Raw genomic sequence first — 14,902 nt, forward strand, 5'->3', positions numbered from 1 at the left:
CACTGCAGGAGGAAAAACATTTTACTTTTGTGCGACGTTCGATCTTGATGTTGTTTCCTTGAACAGAAGCAGCTTTATTTTCTTTTGAACAGAAAATCTCCTCGAGCATGAAGTGTGTGTCTCAGGTTTGTGTGGTCCAAGGTTCAGGTTCAGGCCGCCTCCTCAATAGAAATACGCTGTGCACACACACACACACACACACACACACACACACCACACACACACACACACTCACACAGAGCGTCCGTCCAAAGTGTCCCTTTGGTTCACTGGGTTCTCTCAGAGCTCCAAACATGAGGCTGAAATAACGGGATGTTCAGAGGCTATGGTCCGGGGCGCGGCCGCCCAGGTTTGAGTCCGAGCTTTTGGCCCCCCACCCACGGGTCATGCCCCAATCTCTCCCCGACCTCTGAGTATCCACTGTCTTCCCAAAATAAACAGAAGTGCAGTTCGCCAAGCGTCCACTAGGGGCTGGCTTGAAGAAGCACAGGAAGTCACATACACACCCAATCAAAAACGTCTCTGCTCTCAAGCCTGTCGTTTCGTTAGCTTGACTGACAGGCAGCATTTCCAGCGTGGAGACCGCCGTCGATGGGACACATTCATCTGAGCGTGGGAATTTTTTACTGATATCAGTGAAACTTCTGGTCACAGATTTTTTCGTGAAGTGTGAACGAGTGTCAACAACAACTCCAGTTATATGAATCCATGTGTGTTTGCACGGACACAAGATAACCTCTCATCGCCTTGTTTCTGTAACAACTTTGCATGCTTTGAAAAAGTTTTGTGTCCTCCTGAGACCTTGGCCCGTCCGTCTCTCTCTCTCTCTCTCTCTCTGTCTGTCCTCACTCTGTCTGTCTCTCTCTCTCTCTCTCTCTCTCTCTCTCTCTGTCTCTCTCTCTCTCTCTCTCTCTCTGTCTCTCTCTCTCTCTCTCTCTCTCTCTCCGTCTCTCTCTCTCTCTCTCTCTCTCTCTCTCTGTCTGTCTCACTCTGTCTGTCTCTCTCTCTCTCTCTCTCCTCTCTCTCTCATGTCTCTCTCTCTCTCTCTCTCTCTGTCTCTCTCTCTCTCTCTCTCTCTCTCTCCGTCTCTCTCTCTCTCTCTCTCGCCTCTCACTCTGTCTCTCTGTCTCTCTCTCTCTCTCTCTGTCTCTCTCTCTCTCTCTCTCTCTCTCTCTCTCCGTCTCTCTCTCTCTCTCTCTCTCTGTCTCTCTCTCTCTCTCTCTCTCTCTCTCTCTCTCTCTCTCTCCGTCTCTCTCTCTCTCTCTCCGTCTCTCTCTCTCTCTCTCTCTCTCTCTCTCTCTCTCCGTCTCTCTCTCTCTCTCTCTTCTCCGTCTCTCTCTCTCTCTCTCTCTCTCTCACTCTGTCTCTCTCTCTCGCTCTGTCTCTCTGTCTCTCCCCTCTCTCTCTCTCTCTCTCTCTCTCTCTCACTCTGTCTCTCTCTCTCGCTCTGTCTCTCCCTCTCTCTCTCTCTCTCTCTCTCTCTCTCTCCCTCTCTCTCTCTCCCTCTCTCTCTGTTGTTCCTCTTGTTTATCAGCCCAGCTGCTCCCAGTTCTTTTACTTCTCAAGGCCCTTTTTCTTTTTTCTCTCTGTGTGATATTAAGGGTCATCCTTCCTCCATCCCACCTCTTTTTTCATTAAATCCTCTCCTCTCTCTCTCATGTTTCCCTTCTCTTATCTCGGTGTTTTGCTTCTTTTTCACCCAATGAGAACAGACATAAGGTAAACAACTCCTGTTAGAAACGAAGCTTTGCGCTCAGTGTTTCTATTAAGAAACGTTCTTTGCATTTTGCTCGTCTGTATGTGCAGCTTGTTTGGCGTCGGCTGCACATCGCTGTGTTTACTCAGTCCAGCTGCTCGTGTTACGTTTGTGACGGCTCCTGATTCCTTCGATGGGATGAAATCCTGTCGTGTGAAGTCAGATTTACACTCTTCATTCCTCCATCTGTCCCGCTCCTCTTTGCCTGACTCTCCTCATTTTGAACCCTTGAACACCTCTGTCTTTTTTTTTTTTCATACACAAAGGGGAATATCTGCCGTGAAGCGTCTCGATGCTAACCTGTCGTCGTACACAGCAGATCGGTGAAGCTGCAGCTGTGCAGAGGGCAGCTGGCTCTCTGTTTGACCTTGTGTTTTAAATCACATGGCCATAAATCCCTGACTTGTTTGTGCCCTGGTGAACACACACACACACACACACACACACACACACACACACACTCTGCACACCTGGCTCTGTGATTATCGCCACTCTGCAATTCAAATGAGACATTTTGATTTCTACATCCGAACTCTCAGACCGGCGGTTCGTTAGTTTGAGTCTCTGATGTTTTTTTTTCTCTCTCTGCATCAGAGGCGTCTCACGTTAGCATTAGCATAAATGCTTTTTAGCGCCTCAGTTGAGTTCTGGTGTCTCAACCTGCTTTGAAGTCAAAATAAATAAAGTGAACACACTCGGAGGTTTGGAGAAAGAAACGTGAGTTTAATCGTAGCACAGAGTTTCAAACTGTTTTCCCTTTTTAGACAGTTTAATTTATTATTTTTACACAAGAATTGAATCCGCAGCGAGAGATGTTCACAGCTCATCATTATGAAAACGAGCTCATCATTTTTTGCCCTGAATTTCCCTCGGGATCAATAAAGTATCTATCTATCTATCTATCTATCTATCTATCTATCTATCTATCTATCTATCTATCTAATTAACGCGTCGTCTTCTTTAATAGCCACATGTGCAAAACACCCGCCTACATTTGGACGAGTCCTCAGTCTGTGGTGATGAGGTAAAGAGAGTGAACGTTGGAAAATAAATCCAGTTTGTGAGTCTGATCAGACGTCGGCATCCTGCGAGTCGTTTTCATAATTTACATTAAAGGTAAAAAGCTGAAAGTTGCAGCCGGAGGATTTAAATACACTTTTTCTTTTTTGCAGTTTCAACTTGTTTTTCCCCCAATTAGTGGAGCTGAAACTCGTGTTTTGTTCCGGAAATCCTCTCAGGCTCAAACAGGAAGTGGGTGTGACTCTGAGTTGTACAACTGACACACATGTTCAGAGCAATACACACACACACACACACACACACACACACACACACACACACACACACACACACACACACACACTTTGGGTTTGTTCAGGATGAATAAATGAAGATCGAGCCTATTTCCTTTTCATTATCTCCGTTTGTGTCCTTCACCTGGTTGCTAAGCAGCTGCTGAAATCATATTGAAAACAGACGTGTATTCGTGGTTTGTATGTAAAGTGATTGCGTGTGTGCATGTGCGTGTGTGTGTGTGTGTGTGTAGACCAGTCACTGCTCTGACATTTCTCTGTGGGTACGCTGTTTTCTTTGGAGAGCGTTGTATAACGGCTGTCTCGGACAGAACGAGTCTCGTCTGCTGTCGGAATCTTCTGGAGGCGTTTCTGCTGCTTCAGACACACACACACACACACACACACACACACACACACACACACACACACACACACACACAGCTGCTCTCTTTGAAGTTGATCATCTGTGTGGGATGCAGCAGGATTAACCACTTGTCACTGTTACGATAATCAACCTTCTCCTTCACCAATCACAAGAAAAACACTTTGTGTTTCCTCCTGGGGATAAACTGGAGACAGCTGCAGCAGCCTCCAGTGTTAATGAATGAAGCTGATGCTGAAGTGTAACCTCCTGCAGTTCCTGGAGTGTCCACTAGAGGCTGGCTGCAGCAGCACAGGAAGTCACATACACACCCATTCAAACAGCCTGTTTTTACAGCAGACATGAACATGTTTACAGCCTGCTTCAAAAAACCAAATAGGTGTGATTAGCTCATGTCTCCATCCACACACACTGTACGGGGGGAATGTTTTCATGACTCAGCAGTTTTGATTGGATGAAGGATCAGAGTTATTCACAATAAGGCGTGTAGCTGAGCTGATTGACAGGTGGGCGTGGCCTCAGCTCCAGCTCTCAGCCTGTCGTTAGCTTGACTCAAAGTTAGGCTGAGACAACATTTCCAGCACGGAGACCGCCATCCATGGCTCTGCGGTTAGCTTGTGCTAGCGTGCGTTAGCTGGCAGTGTAGGTACAAGCAGTGAAGGTAGAGCGCTCCTTGTGGCGATGAGCCGAGGAGCTGGCTGACTCCGCCTTTAATCCTGAAATAAGTCACTCGCTGCGTCTCTTTAATCTCCTCGTCATTCTTCACCTACTTATATTTTCCCTGAGAGAGGTGAATCCCGCACACACTCGTCCTCTGAAAGATTCATCAGCCCATCTACCAAACATCTCCTTTTTCAGACAGGGCTGGCTCCCCCCCCCCCCTTCCTCCTCATCTTTGTTTTCTCGTCTCCTTCCCACAGTGAGAGCAGGAATAGAGCACTCACATGTCATCCTTTTCCTCTTTTTTTGGGGGGGGTTTCTCTGTTCCAGAGCTGATTGGGTCTCTGTGTTTTTTACCGCACGCTCCTTCTCTGCTCCTGCTTCTTCTCATTTTTCTGTCACTTTCTTCCTCTCAATTCATTTATTTTTCACCCTATAAGGCTCAGCAATTTTCTCCACCAGCTGGCTCCCCTCCTCCTCCTCCTCCTCCTCCTCCTCCTCGTCTTCTTCTCCTCTCTGCTTCAATCTTCTCTGTCTTCTCCTTTCTTAATCTCAGTCACTTTGTCCTCCTTTTCTCTCTCCTCTTGATCTCGGTTCAACCTTAATCTTTCCTCCTTCCTCTCTCTCTCTCTCCTTTTATGTGTGTGTGTGTGTGTGTGTGTGTGTGTGTGTGTGTGTGCACGTTCGTAGATGTCAGCTGAGGCCCACCAGAGAAGCTTTAAGCTGTTACGTAACAAACGTCCTCTTGACTTGGAAGTGTGTCATTGCGTTGGATAAGGACCCCCTTGTGGCCGCTGCCTAAAGACGCCTCCGGGACTCCCCTGATGGCTCTGATGCAGCGATGGAGGGAAAGGAGAAGTCGAAGTAGAAGAAGGGAATGGAGAGGAAATGGGAGTGAATGTAAAGGGCAAAAAGAAAGAAGAGGGAGTTAGAGCAGAGGAGGTTTAGAGACAGACGGATAAGGAGAGGGAGAAGGGAATTTGTCTAGACGTGGAGGAGACGAGCCGTCCTGTCCGTCTGGGTGCGTTCAGTTTTTGTCCTCTGGTGTCACAACAGTTCAATTTCTGTGCAGCCAGTCGGACGAGTCAGCGAGCATCAGAGAGAGATCTGTAAGCTCAGCGTGTTTTTTTTTGTTGTTTTTTTTTCAAATCGCTTGCTGGGTTGCACAAAGTCACCAAAACTGCAGATGTTATTCTTTTTTCTTTTTTTTTTAACCAACTTGATCTTTGATGTCAAACTCGTGTTACTTATTCACATAGAAAAGTGTTGCATGAAGTTCACACCCAGAGGAGTATAGACTGGTACAGGAAGTGAGTTAGCATTTTAGCTCCATGGGTGCTAACCTCTAAAAGTCTAAATGTGGATTTTGTTTGTGTTTAGACCTGAAATAAGGTCTGTGGTTAACACAAGCTGAAGAGGTGTAGATGTTTTGTTAGACGAGATAAACTACGTTAGCTAAGACCAACACTTGTGAATTTTAAAGTTTTTACGCTTAGTTAAAACGCCGGTTGCTAACAAGTGGCTAACTACAGTGGTTGTCATGGAGACATTAAACGTCATCACGCCGGGAACTCTCTCCCTAATCCTCCTTACAGCCTCTAGTCACGTTTTAAATATTAGGTTAATAAACAACTTATTAAGCTAACGTTTAGCTAGCTTGTCAAAACCGCTGATTAGATCGATGAAACACAACAGTCGTGACGTCAAAATCAACATTAGTTGTAGTTAGCTTGTAGCATAGCGTTAGCTTTATACTACTCGTCATCACTTTTCCAGTTTATATGAGTCGGTGTCGGTAAGACCTGCAGCTCTTTATGTGAACGTGGCTGAGAGCTGTCACACTGAAGCTAAAGCTAAGATACCGTTATCATCACCTGTGCATGTGAGGAGATGAAACGGAGGCTAATCATGTGACCGCCTCGCTCTTTGTGTTTTCTTTTCTTTCTCTTTGGTTTTTATAAAAGAATCAGCTGGCAGATTATAGAGACGGGCAGAGCGGCGATGTCCTCGGCCTGTGAAGTGTGAAGCAGCCTGAGCAGAGGACGTCCTGTGCTTCATCGCTGCTGCTCTCTTCTTTCTCACTGAATCTTAAAGTGCTGAGAACGCCGTCCGTGAGGCCGAGCGGACATCGTGCTTTCGCTCACACCACATGTTGTAATTCTGTGTGTGTGTGTGTGTGTGTGTGTGTGTGTGTGTGTGTGTGTGTGTGTGTGTGTGTGTGTGTGTGTGTGTGTGTGTGTGTGTGTGTGTGTGTGTGTGTGTGTGTGTGTGTGTGTGTGTGTGTGTGTGTGTATTGATTTGACTGTGTCAGTGTAAAGAACAGAGTTCATCCTCAGCTGGATGTGATGAACAGAAAAAACACAGAATCTGAGTTTCAAAACCGTTTATCCAATGATTCAACCAGATATCATCACTGTCAGGCTCTGAATGATCTGAACACACACACACACACACACACACACACAACCTTCCAGTCACAAATATCAATTAATCATTCTGGTTTTGCACGACTCCCTCGGAGTGTTTTTCACATTTTCATCATCGGCGACTCGCTCTGCTCCGTCTCCTCTTCGCCAACTTCATCAGCGATCACTGTGTGTGTGTGTGTGTGTGTGTGTGTGTGTGTGTGTGTGTTCGTCTGTGTGTGTGTGTGTGTGTGTGTGTGTGTGTGTGTGTGTGTTCGTCTATGTGTGTGTGTGTGTGTGTGTGTGTAGTTTGATATGAGAGACAAGGCCTAGTCCACACAACACGCTCTCAAAAATCTTTTCTTCATTTCTGGAATGATCGTTTCATTTGTCAGTTTTCCGCTCAGTGATGTCACAAAGACGAGCGACCAATCGTCCTTCAGATTAAGTCGGATTTATCTGAACTGCATTTACTCTTCACACCCTTCACAACGTCAAAGTTCCCGTGCGTTTCACTCAGAACATCTCTGAGCGCTGGATGTTGAAGTTGTGTTTCCTTCACGCCGTCCTGTCGTGCTGAGGGACACGTTGCGTCCTCTGTGGTGGATTAGCGTCTGCGACTGACGATTCAAGTGCCGGTGGCGGCTCAGTAATCTAACGTGTTAATCTGCTGCCAGTGTGCACAGAGATCATTACCCAGATCAGGATCAGATCTGGATTTATGCAACTGCCAGGTGTTGGTGTGTGTGTGTGTGTGTGTGTGTGTGTGTGTGTGTGTGTGTGTGTGTGTGTGTGTGTGTGTGTGTGTGTGTGTGTGTGTGTGTGTGTGTGTGTGTGTGTGTGTGTGTGTGTGTGTGTGTGTGTGTGTGTGTGTGTGTGTGTGTGTGTGTGTGTGCGAGATCTTCATGCAGAAGGTTAACAAGTTGTATAAACAAGTTAGTCAATGGATGGAAACATTGAGGCAGAGGGGAGGAATTTGTGTGTGTGTGTGTGTGTGTGTGTGTGTAAATGGATTTCTTCCCTTCATGTTCCATTGCTTGGTTCAGTAAAGTTCATTCAGAGTCTGTTTGAGCTGAAGGTCAGCGTGTCTGTACAGCTCACGGAGCCGAACATAAAGAAATTCATCTGTCGGGATGAATGCGTCTTTTTTTCTTCTTCTCTGATTTAAAGATAAAACGGGTTTATGTAAAGGAAGTGACAACAAGTCGCCCTCCGCCTTTAAACCCGTTGGAGAGAAATCCTCCTCGCGTGGTTCTGTCGGATCCTTCAGCGGCTCCGGGTTGCTCCGTTCGGTTCAGACCGGTTCTGGCTGAACTTGATCCTCCGTTCCATCCGAGCTGCGACCGCCGGTGTTAATAAAAAAAGAAGCCGATGCTAAAGTGTAAAGTCCTGCAGTACCTGGAGTGTCCACTAGAGGCTGGCTGCAGCAGCACAGGAAGTCACATACACACCCATTCAAACAGCCTGTTTTTGAACATGTTTCCAGGCTGAGTGAAGAGCGAGCGGCTGGAAACACTCCACGTCTGCTACAGAACAATGACCTCTTGTTTCTCTCTCTCTCTCTCTCCTCGCCACTTGTTGCGTCTCCCTCTTCTTTTCATCTCCTGTCCATTGTTTCATCCTGTGCTTTTAATTTCTGTTTTCCATTTCCTCTGCTCCGGTGTCTCTTTGTGTTTTCGTTTGTCTCCCGTCATCTTTTTCTCATTCTCTTAATTCGTCTCGTCTGACCTTTTTTCTCCTCGCCGCTTCTCTTTTCCCTCCAGCTTTTTTGTCCTTTCCCTCCATCTGTGCTGACATTTTTTTTTTCTTTCCCTGGCAGTGACTCCATGCGATGGAGAGAATGATCAAATCGGAGCGAAAGAGCGGGAGGGAGAGCGGGAGGCAGGGAGGGGAAAAAGACGTATAAAAAACCGGAGCGGGAGCTTAAATCAGGCCGTGGATTACGAGCGGCGGAGGCCAGACACAGCGCTGCATTAAAGGCTTTCTGACCAGCTCGCCGGTTTCCTGGATGGAGCATGGCGTGAACATGTCAGAGCAACAGTGGAAACATACACATGCGAGACACACACATGAACACACACACACACTGGATTAGTTATGACATCCACAACAACAACAACGTTGATGTGCCCAAACGTCCGTGGCCTCCCACCTCCCTGCTGTCCACCTAAATACCCGCTGACCTGCTTTCTCTAAGCTGACCAGCTGAATGAAAAAAAGATGATCTGTGGGGACGGTTATGTGATGAAGATGAACAGCGTCGATTGGAAACTGTGACCTCACTGTGTGTGTGTGTGTGTGTGTGTGTGTGTGTGTTGGGATTGGAAATCAATGTGTGTTTGTGTTGTGAATGGGATGAGGTAACGATTTACAGTTTCTCTCTCTCTCTGTTTGAGGTAATCACAGCTGTCTTTGTCACGCGTGTGTGTGTGTGTGTGTGTGTGTGTGTGTGTGAGTGAGTGAGTGTGTGTGTGTGTGAGTGTGTGTGTTTGTGTGTGTGGCGAGCTCATTATTTCAGATGTTTGCAGTTTTATGCACGAAGCAGAATTGGACAAGGACGGTGTTTTTTGTCCGTCAGCGTTAACGAGTTAATCTCGATTAATCTGTAAATGTTATTTTGTCCCTTCAGGCTCCCCGTAGATATTGGTCCTCAGTGTCTCGTACAGACTTGATTAGTACAGACTGATTCCTTCTTCATGCTCAGACCACACATGAACATGTTGGAGGTCGCATCGAAGTTATGTGGTTCCTTCTTTTTAACGTCTCCTTCATCAACCGCTGCGAGGAAACTCTGCGAGACGGCGTCACGGTGGGCGTCTTCGTCACCTCCACAATGAGTTCATATAGAAGAGAAGATACACATGGTGTGTGTGTGTGTGTGTGTGTGTGTGTGTGTGTGTGTGTCTGTGTCTGTGTGTGTGTCTGTGTGTGTGTGTGTGTGTGTGTGTGTGTCTGTGTCTGTGTGTGTGTCTGTGTGTGTGTGTGTGTGTGTGTGTGTGTGTGTGTGTGCTGGAGCTGCAGATACACATGGTGTGTGTGTGTGTGTGTGTGTGCTGGAGCTGCAGATACACATGGTGTGTGTGTGTGTGTGTGTGTGTGTGTGTGTGTGTGTGTGTGCTGGAGCTGCAGATACACGTTGTGTGTGTGTGTGTGTGTGTGCTGGAGCTGCAGATACACATGGTGTGTGTGTGTGTGTGTGTGTGTGTGTGTGTGTGTGTGTGTGCTGGAGCTGCAGATACACGTGGTGTGTGTGTGTGTGTGTGTGTGTGTGTGTGTGTGTGTGTGTGTGTGTGTGTGTGTGTGTGTGTGTGTGCTGGAGCTGCAGATACACATGGTGTGTGTGTGTGTGTGTGTGTGTGTGTGTGTGTGTGTGTGTGTGTGTGTGCGTGTGTGTGCTGGAGCTGCAGATACACGTGGTGTGTGTGTGTGTGTGTGTGTGTGTGTGTGTGTGTGTGTGTGTGTGTGTGTGTGTGTGTGTGTGTGTGTGTGTGTGTGTGTGTGTGTGTGTGTGTGTGTGTGTGTGTGTGTGTGTGTGTGTGTGTGTGTGTGTGTGTGCTGGAGCTGCAGCCCTCAGAGCTTCCTGTAATTACAGTTGTCATCTCGCCTCAGACCATCACAGCTCATTACAAAGACTGAGGAGCTATTATCAGTCGGAGAGACGCGCGGCGGCTCTAATGAAGCTAACGTTACGCTGACATTTGGCTCATTGAGCGGAGACGGAGCTGTCAATCAATCTGTCAGCGGCTGCAGAGGTCGAGGCCGGAAACAGAGACTCATACAGAGTTTTCGACGGTTAGTAAAGTGCCGACGTTATTTAACCTGTTGTTTTCTTTTCCCAGGATCCTTCAGTGCAGAAGATGGGCGGCGGCAGGAAGAAGACGGTGTCGTTCAGCAGCATGCCGTCTGAGAAGAAGGTAAAACAAAGAGCTTCACACAAACATCTTTTCAAACTCCTCAAACTGAACTCGAGCTTGCTTTACCCGCCTCCAGGTGAGCAGCGCGGCGGACTGCTTGGCGTTCATGCAGGGCGGCTGCGAGCTGAAGAAGATCCGTCCCAACTCGCGGGTTTACTGTCGTTTCTACACGCTGGATCCCGACCTGAGCTGCCTGCGCTGGGAGCCGTCCAAGAAGGACGGCGAGCGAGCTCGACTCGACGTCTCCAGCATCCGAGAGGTGCGCACGGGGAAGAGCACGGAGACCTTCCTCCACAACGGCCCTCTGTCGGAACACCTGGCGGAGGAGGCGGCTTTCTCCGTCATCCACGGGGACGAATACCAGGTAAGGACGCGCGGCGCTCTTCTCCGGATCGACAAAGAACAATCTCGCCAATCCAGCGTTTAACCTCCGATCTCTGCTCCTCTGCAGTCTCTGGACTTGGTGGCTTTGTCCGCAGATGTGGCCAACATCTGGGTGACCGGCCTCCGCTACCTGTTGGCCCACCCGTCTGTCATCGGGGGCGCCGGAGGAGGAGGAGGGGGAGGGGGAGGAGTTCTGGGTGAGGGAGGTTTGGCGGTGGAGGGGAGTCTGGGGAGTAAGATGAGGAGCGAGTGGCTGTCAGCAGAGTTCGCTCAGGTGGACGAATCAGGGAACAGCATCGTGTCAGAGGACGTGGCGGTGGCGGCCATCTGTAAACTGAATCCTGGGATCAAGGAGGCGAAGGTGAGGAGGTGAACCCAGGAACATGAATACTGCATGCACGCTCTGCTCTGAAAACGTCTTCAGCTCGGCGGCATGAATGATAAATATTGACGCAGCTTAAAGCGAGCTCGCCGTCTGTCTTGCATAAACAACATTTAAGATACACGCCACAAACCGGCACGAGGCAAACACGCTCGACATCACGAGGGCGTGTCCACTGTCAGTTTGTATTCTGCCCGGCGACACGCCCAGCAGGAGCGCCGTGTCATCTTTGTGTGTGTGCGTGGTTTTAATCCCTCGTGACACGCCGACTCGTAGCGACTCGTCGTCTGATGTGCACTTCTCCCACTCACCTCGGCGTGCATCAGCTGCCTGTCTGAGCTGCACACACACACACACACACACAGAGCGCTCTGACGCGTGTGTGTGTGTGTGTGTGTGTGTGTGTGTGTGTGTGTGTGTGTGTGCAGACAGGTGAGCTGACTACCTGCACACATATTTTCACTCAGATGATATCAGAGCGGAGAGGGGGGGGAGCAGACGTGAAAAAGAAGATCTGAAAGATATCAGAGACAGATTAAGAAGTGTGATGTTTGTCTGCCTCCTGCAGGGAGTCTCCATAGAGCTCTATGATAAAATGTCTAACTTTTACCACAGGAATAAACAGCCTGGTACAGGCTACAAATGTACGGGCAGAATTCTTGTCCGGAGAGATGACTTGTTGTGAGTGATCCCTCTGGTCTTGGGTCCACAGGTGCGTCTTCGTTTTAAAGAGATCCAGCGCAGTAAGGAGAAGCTGACCTCTCACGTGACTCTCGAGGAGTTTCAGGAGGCGTACTGCGAGCTCTGCACGCGGCCCGACGTCTACTTCTTACTGGTTCAGCTGTCCAAGGACCGCGAGTGTCTGGACCCGCAGGACCTCCGGCTCTTCCTGGAGACGGAGCAGGGTCTGTCCCTGGCGGCGACCGAGGGCTGCTGGGAGCTGCTGAGGAGGTGCGAGCCGTCCGCTCAGGGGAGAGAGAGAGGGCTGCTGGGATTGGACGGCTTTGCTCGATACCTGCAGTCTCCAGAGTGTCAGCTGCTCGACCCCGAGCACCTGGGAGTGTGTCAGGATATGAACATGCCTCTGTCCCACTACTACATCAGGTGAGGGAGGGGGGAGGGAGGGGGGGGGGGCATTTAAAACCAAGACTTTAAATACAACATTCACCGTCTGCAGCGGCGTGCCCGTGACGCCCGGCAGGACGCGCAGCCCTGTGGTGCATCCTGTCCTGTTTATGTGTTAATAAAGAGTTTAGTGTCAGAAGTGAACTGCAGCTCTCGACAGGCTCTGCGTCCTCACACTGTTTGTGAGTGTGTGTGTGTGTGTGTGTGTGTGTGTGTGTGTGTGTGTGTGTGTGTGTGTGTGTGTGTGTGTCTCCTCGTCTGACAGCTGCTTCAGATGAGTCACAGTAACCTGCAAAAAATGAAAACAACAAATGTGTCTGAAGATAGTTATTGATGTAACGCAGCGTACTGTTTGCACACAAACACTCGGGTTTTGAGAGCGGCGTGCAGACGTGTTTTTGATTGTGATGGAGGAGCGGGACGCTAATCGAGTGTTTGTGTCCCTCAGCACGTCGTACCGCTCCTACCTGCTGGACGATCAGGTCCACGGACGGGCCGATCTCGGCGGGCTGATCAAAGCTCTGCAGTCGGGCTGTCGCTGCGTGGAGCTCGGAGTGACCGACGGCCCTGAGGGCGAGCCTCTCCTCGGGGTGGACTACGGACCAGACATCCCCCGCCATCATCATCACCACCACCATCATCACCACCACCACCACGCCCCCGTGACCATCCGCTCGGCTCTGGAGGTGGTGAATAAATACGCCTTCCTGACCTCGCAGTACCCGCTCCTGATCTACCTGTGTCAGCGCTGCTCGCCTGGACAGCAGCGGAAGATGGCTCAGCATCTGAAGAAAGTCTTCGGCTCCCGTCTCTACACGCCGGAGGCACTTCCTGTTAGCTTGGGGGGCCGAGCCACGACCTTACCGTCCCCCGAGCAGCTGAAGGGACGCGTCCTCATCGTGGGGAAGAAACTGCCTCCAGAGCAGGAGGGGTCAGACGGGGAGGTGTCGGAGGAGGACGAGGAGATCGGAGGAGGCGGGCCTCTGGCGGGACGGAGGATGACCATCCCCGGTGAGGAAGAACTGGGCGTGGTCTTGGTTGTGCCTCCCCCTTCTCAGCCAAGGAAGCTCCGCCTCCATAAAGACCTGTCTGATCTGGTGGCCATCGCTCGCACGGGCAGTAGAAGCTTCTACGCCCAGAGAGCGAGTCACAAACTGTCGCAGCAGCATTCCCCTCCCAGCAGCCCCTCCTCCCCCGGCACGCCAATCCCCCCCGAGCCGCCTTATTGGACGCTGTGCTCGCTGGGGGAGGGGGAGGGGGGGCGGCTCACGACAGAGAGCCCAGAGGACCTTGTAATGTTCACGAAGCGCACTCTGACGCGGGTACGACCCAGCTCGGTGCGTCTGGACTCCAGCAACCCCAACCCTCAAGGGTACTGGAAGGGCGGCGTCCAGCTCGTGGCCTTGAACCAGCAGACGCCCGGCGCCATGCTGGACCTTCACAGAGGTCGCTTCTTGCAGAACGGAGGCTGTGGTTACGTCCTCCGACCGGCCGTGATGAGGGACGAGGTGTCGTACTTCAGCGCTCACACACAGGGATGTGTGCCGGGAGTCCCAGCTCAGACTCTGAGGATCAAGGTGCACAAACATTCTTTCTCACCTTTTATAAAACTTTATTGACAAGCTGCTAACGACGCCGTTTACGACTATCATTACTTATGATTGCAGAGAGGAACGCATCTGCAAATATCTGAAATCTTCTCACTCTAATCTAACTCTGAGCAGAAGAATCGAACATTCGACTCTGACCTTTTTTTTGCACATCTGAAGAGAGAGACGCCGGTCTTGCTCCACATGTGTGTTAAAAATCAAACATGCTGAAGTGTCTGTAGTCCGCCATGGTGCAGGAAAAGACTCGGCCCTGAATCCACCACTCACCTTGTCTCCAGGCGGCTGCTTCCTGGACGCTCTGTCCTCACCTTGTTGTGTTGTTCTGTGCAGGTGATCAGCGCACACAACCTGCCGAAGCCTCAGGGTTCAGGGGCGAAGGGCGAGGTCATCGACCCCTACGTGGTTCTGGAGCTGCACGGCGTTCCCGCAGACTGTGCTGAACAGAGAACGCGCACTGCCGCTCAGAACCAGGACGACCCGCTGTTTGACGAGACCTTCGAGTTCCAGGTGAGACATTCGTAGCACGCCGACATTTTACATCTCTTCAGTTTGCATTCGTTATTTCACATCATGCATCTGAATGCAGTTAAAGATGGTTCATCTCAGATGCTGTCCCTTTAAGGCTCCCCTCCACACTCGCTTTCTTCTGATTGGCCAGGTCTCTGCTAGGCCCGAACGCTGCAGGGCTGCCAGGGGAGCGCTGCTCTCCAGTCTAAGTCAGAGGAAGCCGTTCCTGGTTTCATATTGGGGAATTACAGCGTGATATACAGAACGAGCCGTTTAGCGCCCCCTGCAGACTCATCCTGGAATTACCAACAGCACGTTTAGCTCCTGATCTGAAACTGTGACCACGCTTCGTTTGGACAACACGACATAAAAGATTTAAAATGGAGATCAGCAGAATAAGTTAACATCCTGATTTCAAAACAGACGTGTCCGTCAGGTGACGTCACCGCAGCGCTGTGTGTGTCTGCGTGCATGATTTAGCA

At 50.0% G+C, this 14,902-nt stretch overlaps 2 protein-coding genes across 2 annotated transcripts in view; one reads left to right on the forward strand and one right to left on the reverse strand.

Annotated features, from left to right (window-relative positions):
• Positions 1-14,902, forward strand: part of plcl1 (phospholipase C like 1) — a 49,895-nt gene that overhangs the window by 25,842 nt on the left and 9,151 nt on the right. Inside the window, 6 exon segments of the mRNA XM_079358018.1 lie at positions 10,338-10,412; positions 10,489-10,776; positions 10,864-11,157; positions 11,891-12,282; positions 12,752-13,880; positions 14,244-14,420. Of these exon segments, the coding sequence (XP_079214144.1) occupies positions 10,338-10,412; positions 10,489-10,776; positions 10,864-11,157; positions 11,891-12,282; positions 12,752-13,880; positions 14,244-14,420 (2,355 nt within the window).
• Positions 1-14,902, reverse strand: part of dnajb11 (DnaJ heat shock protein family (Hsp40) member B11) — a 146,732-nt gene that overhangs the window by 15,557 nt on the left and 116,273 nt on the right. The window lies entirely within an intron of this gene.

This window comes from Symphodus melops (assembly GCF_947650265.1).
Source record: "Symphodus melops genome assembly, chromosome: 12".
NCBI lineage: Eukaryota > Metazoa > Chordata > Actinopteri > Labriformes > Labridae > Symphodus > Symphodus melops.